General features: G+C 29.9%; 1 protein-coding gene and 1 long non-coding RNA gene across 11 annotated transcripts in view; one reads left to right on the top strand and one right to left on the bottom strand.

Annotated features, from left to right (window-relative positions):
* Positions 1-15758, top strand: part of LOC111634189 (RNA binding protein fox-1 homolog 2-like) — a 300266-nt gene that overhangs the window by 245032 nt on the left and 39476 nt on the right. For all 10 annotated transcript variants that reach the window (XM_023378906.1, XM_023378900.1, XM_023378897.1 and 7 more), the window contains exon 3: positions 7323-7493. In XM_023378906.1, the coding sequence (XP_023234674.1) occupies positions 7323-7493 (171 nt within the window). The remainder of the gene's footprint in view (positions 1-7322; positions 7494-15758) is intronic.
* The window catches only part of LOC111634191, a 33378-nt gene continuing 25868 nt past the window's right edge, over positions 8249-15758 (bottom strand). The window contains exon 3 of the long non-coding RNA XR_002758167.1: positions 8249-9146. This is a non-coding gene — a long non-coding RNA (uncharacterized LOC111634191). The remainder of the gene's footprint in view (positions 9147-15758) is intronic.

Here is a 15758-nt window from a genome sequence, read left to right as displayed (position 1 = left end):
AACATATCGCATAAGCACCATTACACTACATGTTTTCTGAAATAGAATTTACTTCTGTTGAAATCAAAATTGAAAAAGTAAATTTGATTTCTGAAAGTTTAAAATCATTTTCGGATAAAGTTAAGTTTTAGTAACATCGATTTTAAGCAACGATACGGTAATTTTTTTGAACGTTAATTTTAACACATTTAATTATAACAAGACTCATTCCTGAGAATTAAGTTGTGTTGTAATTAACATTGCACTAAATTTCATTATATTTACTATAATTTGTTTCTTTACTTTTGATATGTCACATGCATTCTACAATTAATTTTTATCTGATAATAGAATTAAAAATAGCATTAATTTAGTCTAAATGCAATCCATATGCTAAGTAATTGACATTCAAAAAATTATCACTGCTTAAAATTGAATTTAACTATATCTAAAAATAATTTTGTTTTCTAAAAGTGAATTTACTATTTCTGAAATCCAACTTATCTTTTCTGAAATAGAAAATCTATACGTACTAATATGCTAATAAATAAAATGCTATGATGATAAACGATGTATAATATATTATTTATTATAGGGTTGCCACGCGTCCTACAATTAGCCTAAAATAGATGTCCTACATCCTGCATGAAAGCTTAATTATCCTACTTTACATTTGTAAACAAAAAACCTTTATGTTCAAAAATTAAGCCATTTTAGAAAATTAAAAAGACACACAAAGAACATTTGATTAAGTTCTGAATGCATATAGGATTTTGTGAACATAATAAAAATCTTTGTTAACAACAACAAAAAATCTTTTTTAAAATATAAAATTCTAAATTTAATATAAAAATTATTAGGAATAAAATAATACCACAGTTATTGACTTATAGTTACATGATTCTAAAAGATTTTAAGCACCCCTTCTAGAATTGAGAATAAATTTTTCAAGTACAAAGTTATCAAGTTATAAATATTTATTTCTGTATAAAAAATAAAAGTTTGAAAACGAATTTTTAAAAACTTATAAAATTGATAACACATTAACAAAACTACCAAATTTTGAAATATTTGCTAAAATTGTATTGAATATTTCTAATATAAACACGAATAAACTTTTTGAAGAAATTGTGTTTATTAACAAACATTAAAAATGCTTTTTTTAACTCAACTGATTGGTAAACAAAATATACTACCACTGATAAATGGAATATTATTTTTTAAAATACAGTATTAGATACTGATAATTTATTTAAAATTATATACATTTTAAGCATACCTGCATCATCATCATTTATGGAACACACATTTTCTGTCAGGAATAGATGTTCCCTTGAACTTATCAAAGCAGAATTGCATATAAAAGTCAATCGTAAAAGCAGTTGCATATGAATGATATAGAACTATGCAAGGAATGATAACAAAAAAGTATAAGTTCAGTCATAATGAATGAACAATACACATCTTGTTATATTATTGTTACTCATCACCTAAGTTTATTCAAAATAAATCATAATTTTATTATTGATCAGATGTCTCTGCGTCTATTTAAAAAAAAAAAAAACACCTTTTCAAAACAATTTTCATCGGTCTTCTCATACTTGATTCCATGACATTTGAACGGTTGTAGTGTGTCAAGTAGGGAAATTCTTTTAGTAATAAATGTCATATCAGTCTGTCTTTGTCTATCATCTAGTTCTCTTAAAATTTCTATATATATTTTATTTCTATAATACATCTTTTAAGTTAGATATGATTCCTTGTTCACATGGCTGAATCAGTGATGTAGTTTCAGGAAAGAATATTATAGTAAAACCTCGATTTAACGGACTAATTCGGGGAAGGGGATGTCCATTAAAGCAGAGTCTGTTATATAATAAATGCGCTTTAGAAAAAACAGATAAATTAACTAATTTACCTATTTTTACTTATGTAGACATGTTTGTATAATTAAAATTAAATATATGTGAGAAGTTTAATTTCACAGAAAGGTTTTTGTCTATATGTATTATATCTTATGTACAGTACTTGCCCTAGTTCTGAGACTGTATATAAGAAATCAAAATAAATAAACAAACATTTCTTGGAAAATACACTTTATGAATGGTAACTCTTTGGATTTGAAAAATAACCTCTGTTAATTTTAAAATGCTTTGTATATGTAATTAAATTAAAAGTGTTAATTTTCACATACAGACAAGAAATTTTGTCTGATAAATTTGAAGCCATTTTAGCACTTTCATGTTTAAATACCTTATTTTTGTGCAATGATTGATCATACTTAAGTATTGTTTTGTCTGCATTGTAGATGTTTCTAGGTGAATATTCAGCAATTTTTGGCATTCTATCCATAATTCAACTGATTCAGTATCAGAACTTTTCTCCTCACCATAAGTGTGTCTGTATAATAGATTTTATTTCAACTCATAGAGAAAACAAAACATTTTCTTTCTCATATTTTTCTGTGGCTTAGTAATGTTTGTGAAAAAAAAAAAAAATGCATCTGTTAATGAACTAAAGCTTCAAAGCTAATTCAACTTCATTTTTTCCAGCTCTTTCTCTTGCAGATCATGTTCTCATTCACTCTTTTTTTTCCAAAATCTTGCACAAAACTGGCTATGAAATTTTTAACTATGCAGCAGCATTGCATTGACTCATTTTTTGCAACTTAAACTTGAAATTTTAGAGTTCTGTGATATCTTTGAGGAACAAATCTTTGTATTTCTTACTTGCTTATTTTGTTATGCTAATAGGTACAGAATAATACTGTATCTTAATTAAATAGTAATGAAGGTCAGTCTTCAACAATAGCCTATATATAAAGTAACAAGTGTCTGAAATTGAAATTTAAACTACAATACAATATTGAGTGCAAGATAACTTGAACTTACATTTAATACGCTGCTACACAAAAATATCATTTTTTTTACATTGTAAATGAATAAATTGTTTAAATGAAATGGTAATATGCAAAAATAATCAATTATATCTGTAATTTTAATATAACTTTTATAGTTACCAATTATTTTAAAACAAAAATGGAGCTGAAAATTCTGCCATCATTTGTCGACTCATTTGCACATCACCTTGGGCTCTTCATTCGTGCCAATATTTTTGACAACCATCAGACCCATCACGGTTAAACTTTTTTCATCTAAAAATAGTATACTATACCACTGATGGGTCCAGCTCATGATCAGTTTTGCCACATCCAAACAAGCATCTTTATGTTTCTTTGTTAATGGTTGAATTACAACCATTAAGAAAGAAACATAAAGATGCTTGTTTGCAATTGGATTGCAAAACTTGAGAAATAGAGTTGAACAGAAAGTCTTTTGAGTTTACTTGCTGACAACTTATCAAGTTGCAAGTGAACAAATCGGTCTTTTCACTTGAGATGATAAACAACTTTTTCTACCAGGATGCTTTTTAGTGGCCACATAAATCCATGTTTTATAGCAGTGGCTACAACACATTAAGAACAGCTAACAATTTTCCTCTGGATTGCTCCACTGCCATGAAGTCTTCAAATTTGTCTACTTTCTGGTTCTTAGTTGGTATCAACATGTAATAATTATTGAGAGAATAAGTAATGTGTCTCTTCGTATGCTCTACGCAAATGTTTGATATAACTTCATTTGCATAGTTTCTCCCATGATTGTGAATGAAATTTACACTGAAATTCTGTAAAATTTTGACTTTGTTTTCAAATAATTTTTGACTATAAAACTATTTAAAATATTAAAATGATTCATTATTTTTGCATGTTACCATTTTATTTATAGTCTAGAAACATATACTTTTGTCTAGTGCTGTATAGGTAAAGTTACAGATGTTTAAAATAAACATTTAATATACGAATGGATGATTAAATTTATTCTGACTGATGTTCTAATATTTTTATGGCTTATAATTGATATAAGAATCTAAATTAGCAATGGCAAATCTTTTTCTGCAGGTGGTCAAAATTGAATTCAAAATATATTAACTCCCAATTACAGGTCAAATATTTAATTTGAGTAACTAAAAATAACAAACTCTATTCCTATCTTTATATTTTATAACAGAAACAAATATTTTGTTTAATGGAGAATCATCTTCAGTTTATTTGATGATAAAGGCCACTAATTGTGAACCTCAGGTAGAAAAATTTAAGATTTCTCATGAAAACTTTAGGACCTGCTTTCACACTACATATGCAAAGTCTCAAAATCTAGCAAGTATTCTTTTATAATTTATAAAAATCTAAAACTTTCTAAACGTTCAATGTGGGTACTTTAAAATTATTATGTGGGTCAGGTTTACTATTACTGATCTAATTAAAATCAAACTTACATATTATCAATTACAAGTGAAAGTTTTGTAATGTTATTTTATTTATGTTTTGGGACATGTTAATTTTGATAAGTGGCATCTACTGTATTATCAGTAGAGTCCTCTTAATCAGCATTGGATAAGGGAACAGTTTGCTTTAAAGAGCACACTCTCATGTTCCCAATTTTCTCCCCTATGTTTTACATTAGCAGGGCCCTTGTTAACATAGCACCAGATAGTAGAGCAATCTGTTTAAACAAATGTAGTGTTGTGTCAACAGTAATTTTAGAGTAATGGTCTACATAAGAGGGCACTATTCTAATTAAGATTTATAAGGGTCTCTCAGTGTTTGGAGCACATGGCAAAATGGCTCTAAACTATGATATGTGTTATATAGAGATTTGGTAGAATCTTACTTTAGTGTTTTCTAATAAATGGACAATCAAAATTTTTCTTATACTGTATAATCATAATGAACAGATTTATTGGACATACATGGGAAGTAATTACATATTGAAAAAATATCATAAAATATATATGAACAAATATTGCAGACAGTGCCATTGAGAGGGAGAGCTGGGGATTTTTCTCAGGCCTGGAAAAAATTTAGGCCTGTATTGGTTCCTATATTCTATAATCTTTTTTGTGTTAGTAAAAACAAGTCTATTAACAAAAAGCAAAGAAACAAAAAATTTGTTAAGAAATGAAATGCATTAAATGGCTAAAGGAACTCACTAAGAGGCAAAACAAGCTTGCTTTATCTCTGGGCCCCCCACAAGTTCTTGACAGTCCCGAGATAAATCATAACAACTAGGTTCTCATCTCAAATGGCAACCCGGTTTCGGAGATCATGTGACCTTACTTTTACACAATACTGTTTCATTAAAAAGCTTTCAGAAATTTAGGAGCAAGGATGTTCATAATCTTTTCAGCTAGATCACATTAATTTCTTTCCAGAGATACATCTCTGGAAAGAAATTAAAGTAATATAACCAGTAAATATACAGGTTATTCAATAGAACAATAAATTAATTAAATGGGAACCAATATTTAAATACAGTAAAATTATGTGACAACAAATTTTAACATTTCTAACAAGGAGATGGCCAGACATTTGGCTCTCCAATTCAAACAAAACTTGTAGCCCTAAACACAAATAGTTCCTTGTCCAAATAATAAGGATCCACTTCTCAATCGTTTTCAAAAAACAGGCTTCTGAAAATTGAGTGCTTAGTTTATAAGTATTTAGAAGTTTCACTTATGCACTCAGCTATCACAATTACAAGGATAAAACACTAGGCACAGGAACTAAATGATATACGTTTGAGCTGTGCAATTTTAGTTTTTTTTTCTATGTAACAAAATTATTTTATTATTACACTGTTTCATTTTGCTAAACAGGAAATATCTGGTGTTATAAGCTTTAAACATGAGGAATAACAATAATAATGTTAATTAATTAAAGATACGGTAAAATAATAAAATAATTTTGTTACATATAAAAAAAATACTAAAATTGCAACAGCTCAAACCAATATTGTCTAGTTCCTGTGCCTAGTGTCTTATTCTTGTAATTGTGATAGCAGAGTGCATAAGTAAAACTTCCAAAGACTTATTTTCAGAAGCCCATTTTCACAAGTCACAAGTCAGTGTTATGCTTGTGGAAACACAATTGCTTGCTCGTGTGGAGGTTTGCTGCGGCAAACCTCCACACGATTGTATCGAAAGCTTACGGTTCCCAGTTAGCATATATGTATTGTGTACAGGGCAGATCTATGTACAGACTAATAGGGCTTAAGCCCTGGGCCCACAAAAATTGAATTATCATAAATTTTTTATACTTTTTCATTATAATATATTTCATGGTAGATATAATGGGCTTTATAATAATCCATAATTTTTTATTCACACCAAATAACATTTCTGCTTATTGTTTAAGTGCTACAGATAGGCCTATTATTATTATTATAACTTGCATTTTCAAAAATTTTGGTCAGGATTCTCCCATTGTAAGTGTATTCTAAGTTACACAGAGATCCTAAGACATAGCAAAGTGAAGACAATCAAATACTACAATCCCCTGAGCAATCCTGTTACTTTGTTTAAGGGAGCATGACAGTGATCCTGAAGGTGCTCTCTTAAATGAATTAAGTTGTTTTCATACATTGTGTACTGAACTTTAAAGTGAATTATATATTTATTGGATTACATTAATGTGAGTCAAAACTTTTATAATTTTAAGATAACCATTTTTTTACAAAGCTTGCCATACATACCAGTGTTCCGCAAACTTTTTTTATCTAAAAGAAAAAGGAAGTTGCCAGTAAAAAGATTGAATAATAGAAATTTGTCATATCAGTCTTAACTATTTAAGAGAATAGTATAGTGCTTGCTTTGTTCATTTTTATCTTTAACATATTTTATTATTTTTGAAATTTTCTTCTTGACCCTCAAAATTTTTCTTCCCTTTGAACGTCACAATCCATAATTCACATATCCCAATGTATACAATTTTATACTGTTTAATGATTTTCTATTTTGATAGAAAGTAAAAAAAGAATGGATTCAAAATTGTTATTTCAGTTTAAAGAATAATGATCTTTTATATTATAAATCTTATTAGAGTTTGCATGTTAACTAGTATTGTTTTCATAAACTTTATGCAATCCAGTTGTTGATAAGTTTCTGAATCTCTTATCACAATTATTAAATAATACACTGTGGAATCTATTTTATTAGATCATGAATAAATGATTTGATTAAAATTATTTCTAATTTTTAAACAATTCTTACCAAAGGATGTTATTTAAATCATGTCTAAGAAGATTTATGTATAACCTCTTTATTATCTTTTTCATCAAGAGAAAAATCTTTCTTCTTATTTTAATAATTTATTATTTATAAGTAATAAAAATATTTTCAATGTAATATGAAGTGTTCTGTATTATTACTACTGAATATAAATATACAATAAATCATTTCATGGTTTTATTTAATCTAAGGAACTAATTATAATTTTAATTTAACAGCAAACAGATTTAGAACCAGAAATTAATATCAGTACTGGAACACAAGGGCAAGCAAGCACACAGACGACAGCTGCCGTCACAGAGGTTTCCAAATCAAATCAGCCGAAACGCCTCCACGTCAGTAACATACCTTTTCGTTTCAGAGATCCAGATTTAAGACAACTTTTTGGGGTTAGTTTTCTTTTCTTTTTATCTATCTCTAATTACATTTTATTATTAGACAAATATATTGATTCATAAAAATTAAGAAAATTCTCATATATGAACATTTTCTTAATTTGTATTTTGTTATGTATGAAGAGATTGTCAAAATTAATACTTTTGTCTTTCTGAGAAAAATCATAAATTTGTGAACAAATTAAAACACAGTTGTGACTATGCAAAGCCCTTGGACATATATCCTTATGTTGCAAGCAAGAGTTTCAGTCAAACCTAACACAGTTTTGATTGAAGGTATTATTAAGCAGTGTATGTGACCTCTGTAGAATGTGTCAATTAGGACAAAGAAAAACAACATTTACTTTTACAGTCTTTATTCCACACTATGTATAACTGATTGACAATGTACAAAGGGTATATTTGGGACATAGTAAGAACAAAGCAAAGACATATGATTGGGTCAACAGTTATCCAAAATGTGTTTAAAAGAATTGCAATAACTAATTAATCCAAAACTTGTAAATTTCATTGATTTAACATTATTACAAACACGACTATTTCTTTTGCATTATACTGATTGGTATTATGATGAAATATATTCTCTATTCCTCTCTATTATTAATAATTGTCTAATTCTGAGTATATAATGTAAAAATAAATAAATAGGCCCTCTTAGTTATTATCAGTTATTTGTTAAGTGTAATTACAAAATATTTTCAGGAAATCTTGAACTTTTATTTTTATTCATATTGCAATTCAAAATTTATAAATGATGATGATACACACATAGACAATTGTCTAAGGTCGGCGACTTTTAGGGGCAATAAGTTAATTGCGCGTCAGGAAAACCTAGGGGCGAATTGTATGTGGGTAGATGCAGCAGGAGACAAAGATGACAAGTGTCTTACATCAAACTGTTTATTTTTTACATGAAATTAACTTACATAGTATCTATATACAATGCTATCTAGACCAGCTTGGTAGTGGTCTCCGGTTGTCGCTGGTCGGATGCAGTTTGTGGTCCGCAGCATCCCAGGGTTTGGTTGGCGAAGGTCCTGGATCTACAGAGAAACACTTGTCCAGAGAAGAATTGATGTTTGTCCTTGAGATTTGGGGGTTTTATAGGATTTTCCCCAAATATCACCCTTTTGATTGGTCCTGTTCACCCTCTCCTTTACCCCGATTGGTCATTCCTTTGTCTCTAGGTGAAACCTGAGACCGATCTGGGTCAGGAAAAGGTTGAAGAGGTGATGATGGAACTTTTAAAGTCCATGCTCATATTTTACTCCATTATGACCCTTTTCTCTTGACATCTTTGAACCTAAACAGTCTACCAGATGTTCTTGTGGTCATTTACCCCCCCTTTTCTCAATTGTTTAGACCCGACACAGTTCTCTTGACCCGATTCAATCTTCGAAATGGAGAGTTTCGAAGATCAAATTGTTTCATAATTAGTCGAAATTTAGACGCACTTTTACGACCCTCACACAATCATGCTGTGGGCTCTGAAGTCATCCCTTGTCAGCAGCATGAGTAACCAGTATTTTTATATCTAAATTAATAATTCTGGAAGTGAAGATCAAACAGAGATCCAGGTAGTGTAACTGGCAATGCATCTGCAGAGTTGAGTTCCACCTCAGGCAAATTCTTTTTTTCTGGAAAATTCTAAATTAAAAATTAATTTATTATAATAATTAAACTTAGCATGAGATGGCAGCATAACCACCAGCCTCTAGACAAATTAGTTTCTAATCATTAACTTAGGCATATAATTTGGCACTTTGGTTCAATTTTATTCTTTCGTAGTTTCAAACAATCATTTCATTAAGTTCAAGCATTTGCAAATTATGTTCTATATTTTTATTTGTATTCTTTGGATGGCTGTAGATTGGCAGAAATAGGGATTGCAATACCAGGATCCTAGTCAACTTTTTCCAACATTTGAATACCAGTATTACATTAGTAGAACAATTTCACACTTTATTAGAGGTAGAATAAAGTTTAGTATTAACAAAACTTTATTCCTCTATACCTCTAGTCTCATATAGATTACATCTAATTTTTACAGTTTAAAAATATTTTAACGATGGAAGATTGAATTATCAATACCAATACATTATATCACAAAAATTTGTTGTATTAAACCAGTGTTTCCCAAAATGGACACTACTGCCACCTAGGGGGGAGTGAATAAACTTAGGAGGGCAAAGAGAAACAACAGATGGGGGTGCTAGAGTCAGGGTCCTGACTGAATGGTGACCATAGATGAGGGTTGGGGTCACTGACCACCTTTCCCTTTCTTCCATTAAAACGGGTAAGAAGAAACATTGTTTAATAGTTTTCAGATATGGAGAGTAATGTACGGTGGAGAACACCGTAGTGGAGAACACCAAGTGTGAGGTTCATAGAAAAGTTTCTAAGAATATTTCCAAACATTTCTTATACAAGTGAAAACAGGTTAAGGTTAGTAGTGAAGTTACATTTGATATAAGTTTATGGAACCAAAAAGGGCAGTGACTTAAAGAAGTATGGGAATCACTGTAATAAATAGTTGCTTTAAATGCACTAAATGAGAGCAAACAGGAAAATAACACTGAATAAAGAAGTTGCTTGCTTAATTGATAATTCGGTGTTATTTACATTTACAAACAATAGTAATCATGGATCAGTACTTGTATTTAAAGAGCACAGGAAAGGAAATAATAAAAACAGTACAGAATTTTTATCATTTGTTAAGGAAATGTAAGAAATATTCCAGACAACATTCTTTGAAATATTCATTCAAAGAAGATAAATAATTTTTCTTAAATTCATATTAATGCTGCTAATATAAATGAACCAAGGTCAAGTCAATCTAAACAAGCAATTTCACAATCAATCCTTAATAACAAACTATTTAAAAAGTGATAGGAAGGAATTTTTATCAGAAATTCTAGCTTGAATGACTGCTTGAGATAGTATGTCTGTTGATATCAGTAAAGGTTTAATTGCTAGACATATTCCCAAATCTGCAAACACAAGAAAAATAATAGTTTAATTATTCATACAGTATATCTAAATTGAAAGCTAAAAGTAAAAGGTTTAGTTTAATATTTGATGAATGGACTTCTAATGGAAATTGGCACTACTTAAATATAAATGTCCATTCCAGCAATCATAACTTCTATAATACTGGATTAATTTGTGTACATGGAAGTACATCAACAGAAAAGTGTATAGAAGCTAATTGATAAAAAAGTTATGATCTCCACTTTTCTAGATATTATCTGTGTTGCAACTGATGGAATTATGACTAAAATTGGATGATTCATTGAAGCAGGACAGCTGCTTTGTTTTGTACTTGGAATTCATTTAGCAGTTATGAACATCCTTTACAAATGCAAACAAAAATTTGAAAGAAAGAAAATACTTAATATTGAATGCACATATGATGATGACGACAGTGATGACTAACTACTGAAACAAATTAATAAGATATTACTGATAATCTCATCCATACTGAACTTTCTCCACTAATTTTTTATATTGTTATAAATATTTTTCAATTTATGTAGTCAAAATTTTCAAACTTGCATTTAAGTTTTGTGAAACAAGCTTACATAATAAGTAAACTGTTGCACCATTATGTTGGAAAGATTTTATCAGTTAAGAAACTGTATCCAAAAAGCTTAATAAATTTAATTTAATCCATCATCTACAACTTTCTCCACTTTTAAGCCGGTAAAATTTGATGTAGAAGCACTGTCACAATGTAATCTTTCAACTGCATATGCAATATTAAAATTTATGGCCTCTCTCTGTAACCAATTGCTTATTCTGAATTTTGATCAATCCTGTTTTGAAATTCTGTATTTTATAGAGACAACTGAATCACTCACAAGTTCTTCACAAGATGAAAGTGAATTAGGATTAATTTTATTTTGACCACATAGTTAAAGGTGCTATTATAAAAAATAATAACTTGTTCAATAAAAAGATTTGCTTTCTTTGAAATCTTCTGTATGAGAAAATTATCACAACACAATTAATACATTCAAATCAACCAGGCAGCAGTATCAATGATATATCCAAGAGAGATTAACCAAGTTTTTTTTTTTATAGCTGATTGTAAAATCCCTAATGTTAAACATCTTCACAAATTAGAAGTAGAGAAGGGTGTATACTATTTGCAAGTACCTGAATTCTTAATACTAGAAAGTTTTAGAGATTCCATTAAAAAAATTCAATAAAGAAATTCATACCACAAATATCTTCAATATTGTGCCATAAATATCATGCTTTGAAGGCACTTTGTAAAGTAGAAAAAACACAACAGCTGCAGTTTTTCAGTCTTGTCTTGATTATTGTTAATGCATTGTAGCTTACTTCATTGTATTTGATTTTTACCAAGTTTCCTAGTTTTATGGTTAAATTCAATCAAAATTCAGAGTAAAAAATGCATTAGTGGTTTAGTGCTGCCATTATTTTCACTTGATTTTGGCTGCATCCTTGCTTGAAGGAATGTGACTCTTCAGCATGTCTGGTTTAATTTGTGATAAGCAGACTATATCCTGGATGCATTCAAACATTCGGGATCTAGTCTGCTTGTTTAAATAAAAATCTTGCAGTAGATGAGAATGAGGATAATTATTGATTAATATATGGCCAAAATAAAAAGTTTGAAGTTAAATGTCATTTTGTAGAATTTAGTAAATTACTAAATATTTTATTAAATTATGCAATAATTTAAGATTAACTTATATGTCTTAAAATATAATTAATATTTATTTAAGTCCACTAATTATTCAAGATCTGGTTAATGTTCAAATTTGAGAAAAGTGTTATTAGCCCATCTTTAATAAGAACAAATTATTAAGAAAGATATTTCTTATTCAAAAATGAGATAAGGTGTTTGAATTTAAAACTTATGTATAATTATTTTTAACTATTCACCCACAAATGTGACCAAACCAAAAGGACTTTTTTTGGCAGTAAAGTCAATTTGCACAAAAATATGTATGCACTTAATTCTGGTCACATTTCATCAAGAATTTTATGTTGCTAAATTGCAATTTTTAAAATTATGGATGATCTTATTATTTACATTTTTAGTGAAAAATATAAATACTATTATTGTTTTTAATTGAGTATGGATATATATAAGGGATGAACAAAATAATTTGAGCATCCTCCATTTTACACAGTCAAATTGAACTCTTCCTGAAATATGTCCTATGTCCCATCACAGATACTACCCTTTTCCTCATTTGCATAGCTTATATCACTGTCAATAAACTTCATTGCTTTAGCTGTTGAAAAAGTGATTTGGGTCATGACTATGTCAGACCTAATAGACCTCCAAAGGGAAATGATTGTAGGGGCTTCTGTGACCTGAGTGCCGAGTTGGACGTAATAAGATCTAGTGTTATGTTGATCATATCTTACTTGTTAGTATGCAAAGACAGACAAAACATCCGTTGATAGAAGTAGCTGTGATCAAAAGTCAACACTGGATACAAGGAACAGAAGAGTACTTTGCTGAATTGCAATGAGAAAACAAAACTACAGCAGCATAAATTATTGCAGAATTGCTGCAAATGCAACGGTATCAGTATCAGTGAAAACCAACTGATGTTGATGGCAATGGAGATAATATCAATGGCAGGGCTGCAATAGCCAAATCTTTGTTGACATCACAAAACATCAAACAGGTATGCAGTGGTGTAAAGAGTACAAAATTTGGATACCTGGAGACACGGAAACTTGTGATATGAATCAACTTTTGTTGTTTTTTCCACTTCTGGTCATGTTTAAGCCTGGAGATCATTGGTTGAAACTACAATCTTGACTGCCTTAAACTCACTGTCAAGCATGGCAGAGGTTTCTGTACCATTTGATTGCAATATCATTCAACTTGTTGGATCCAATAGTTATCTTCAAAGGTAGAGTAACAGCCAGAGATATCTGCATGTTCTGAGTAATCAACTCCATCCCATGGAAACTTTGTTTCCAGATGGTGATGCAATTTTTCAGGACGACAATGCTCTTATCCATATTGTTGGGAGTATTCAGTTTCTTGCTCCTTGAACCAAGATAAAAGTTAAGCATCCCTGGCCACCCCAGTCATCAGATTTGATTATTATTAAGCCTGCATGAGATAATCTTGAGAAAAAGGGTAGAAGTAGATTTCTATCACCTTCTTCTGTCAAGGAATTAGCATCAGTATTGGTTGAAGAATGGTACAAAATTGACATGAATGTTATTCATGATTTATATTTATCTACTCCTCAATATACTGTACTACAGCTGTATTATCTGCAAAAGGGGTCCTACCCCTTATTAATACACAAATAGTAATCTTTCATTGATGTTTGAATTATTTTGTCAATCCCTGCAAGTTTTTATTAAATAAAGTAAGAAAAAATTAATAAATGCCACTAAAATTTATTCATTAATTTAGTACCAGTATCTTGGTTTTGAAAAATTACAATACCATAATACTGAGATTCATTTTTTGATTCAATATTGCAATCCCTAGGTGGAAAATTTTATTACAGGGGCAGTTAAATAAATAAATACAATTGAATAATCTATTGCTTTTTAGCCCTTAATGATGTTTTCTTTAAAGTCTGTATTAATTATATATGAATATAAATATAATACATGAAGGCTTATCACACTGGTGAACAAGTTAGATTGTAAAAAATTATCATTAAAGATTTTGTAACCAGGTACTGTTCTCTACAACAATATATAACACATTGAAACACTAAAAATGCATTTGGGACTATACGTCTCTCTTGGATGGTACTGTCTCTTCAACACCTGCCAGGTGATATCATTTCAGATATTGAAGAGACAGTACCAGCCAATGCTTTTGTACCCTTCATCCAACATCCTGGGAACCCATCTTGTCAAGATATTTTGTGCAAGTCTTTATTGATGATGGTATGCACAATGCCAAAACACAACCCAGATCTATGCCTATGCTGCAAATGGCACTTTGCAAGCAACATCTCCATTGTGAATAAGCTTATTCAGTCTGAATGGAGATTGGGAGTCCTTGCTTTGGCACATTCGATGCATTCGATGGCATTGCATGCATTCGATGCATGCAATGCCATAATGTTGTAAATGCCATTATATTGAAGAATGAATTCTAAACGCAAGGTTTTTTGCTGCAAAAAATACTGTGGCACTGTAAGTAAATTTAACTTCAAAATGCAGTCATGTGAAGCCATAACATTTGGCACTTGAAACATTACAAATTTTCTGGAATATCATAGTGATGTAAATATAAACTGTAATCTAGTGAGTTGTTTTTTACCATTTTATTGTAAAATTAAAATGAGTTCATTCACTAGAAAAAGTTTTTTTTTTATCTCTCCTGAAGTTTGTTTTTTGGCATTTACAACATTATGGCTTACATGCTTCATTTATGACTTTGGGTCTTGCCACAACACTGATACATATTTCTGTTGTCAAAAGCAGTTTTACCATATGTCAAAACAAGTTTTGTGCAGTGTGGTTGGGTTACAGAAAAACCAAATTACATTTCTCTGCTCTTCAAGCATGTAGTAAGAATTGCTGCCAACATTTTGGAATTTATTGTGCAGCTTGTATTGGTTGTAGAGTGGTGCAACTAATGAACAAAGGAGAGTAAGGTCTGAGGTTTCAAGGTTTATTTAATTATTATATTGAATGGCTACCCAGTGAAAAACATTTTTCTTTATTTATAACTCTCTACTTACAAGGGAAGTTTAACTTTATATAATCAGCAATCTTTAATCCAGCAAATCATAAACATTTTTGGCAATATTTAATTTATTGATGATGGATGATAAATATTTAATTTATAAGCCATGTTCAGGTTTGAAATATAGAACAAAAAATAGGGTACCAAAATTTTTCAAAATGATTCTGAAAAAATTAAATTTCTTTTGTAAATTTGTTGAATAGTATTACTGAGAAGATAAAGTAGATGCTTTCAGGCTACATTCAATTGCTTGCCGAACACATGCAATAGTATCGGCAGATGACAATGGCCTATCAGAAAATTATTCATCCACTATACTTCCTGTTCTCTGAATATTCATCTTCTTATCAACAAATTCCACTCTTGTAGGACCTGTTTTCCAAAATTTGTGTGTGAACTTGGCTCTAATGGCTTCATACAATAATTCTTGTAAACATGCCTCACCAAAAAAGGATCAAAATACAGCATGTCCATAAAGTACAATAAGAGGCAAATTTTTTAAATTCTTAAAGAATTTTCATGATAAAATCTCACAAAAGTTG

The sequence above is a fragment of the Centruroides sculpturatus genome, unplaced genomic scaffold (assembly GCF_000671375.1).
Source record: "Centruroides sculpturatus isolate CEXI.00-Female unplaced genomic scaffold, Cexi_2.0 scaffold925, whole genome shotgun sequence".
Classification (NCBI taxonomy): Eukaryota; Metazoa; Arthropoda; class Arachnida; order Scorpiones; family Buthidae; genus Centruroides; species Centruroides sculpturatus.
This window is presented reverse-complemented; position numbering and strand designations above follow the sequence as displayed.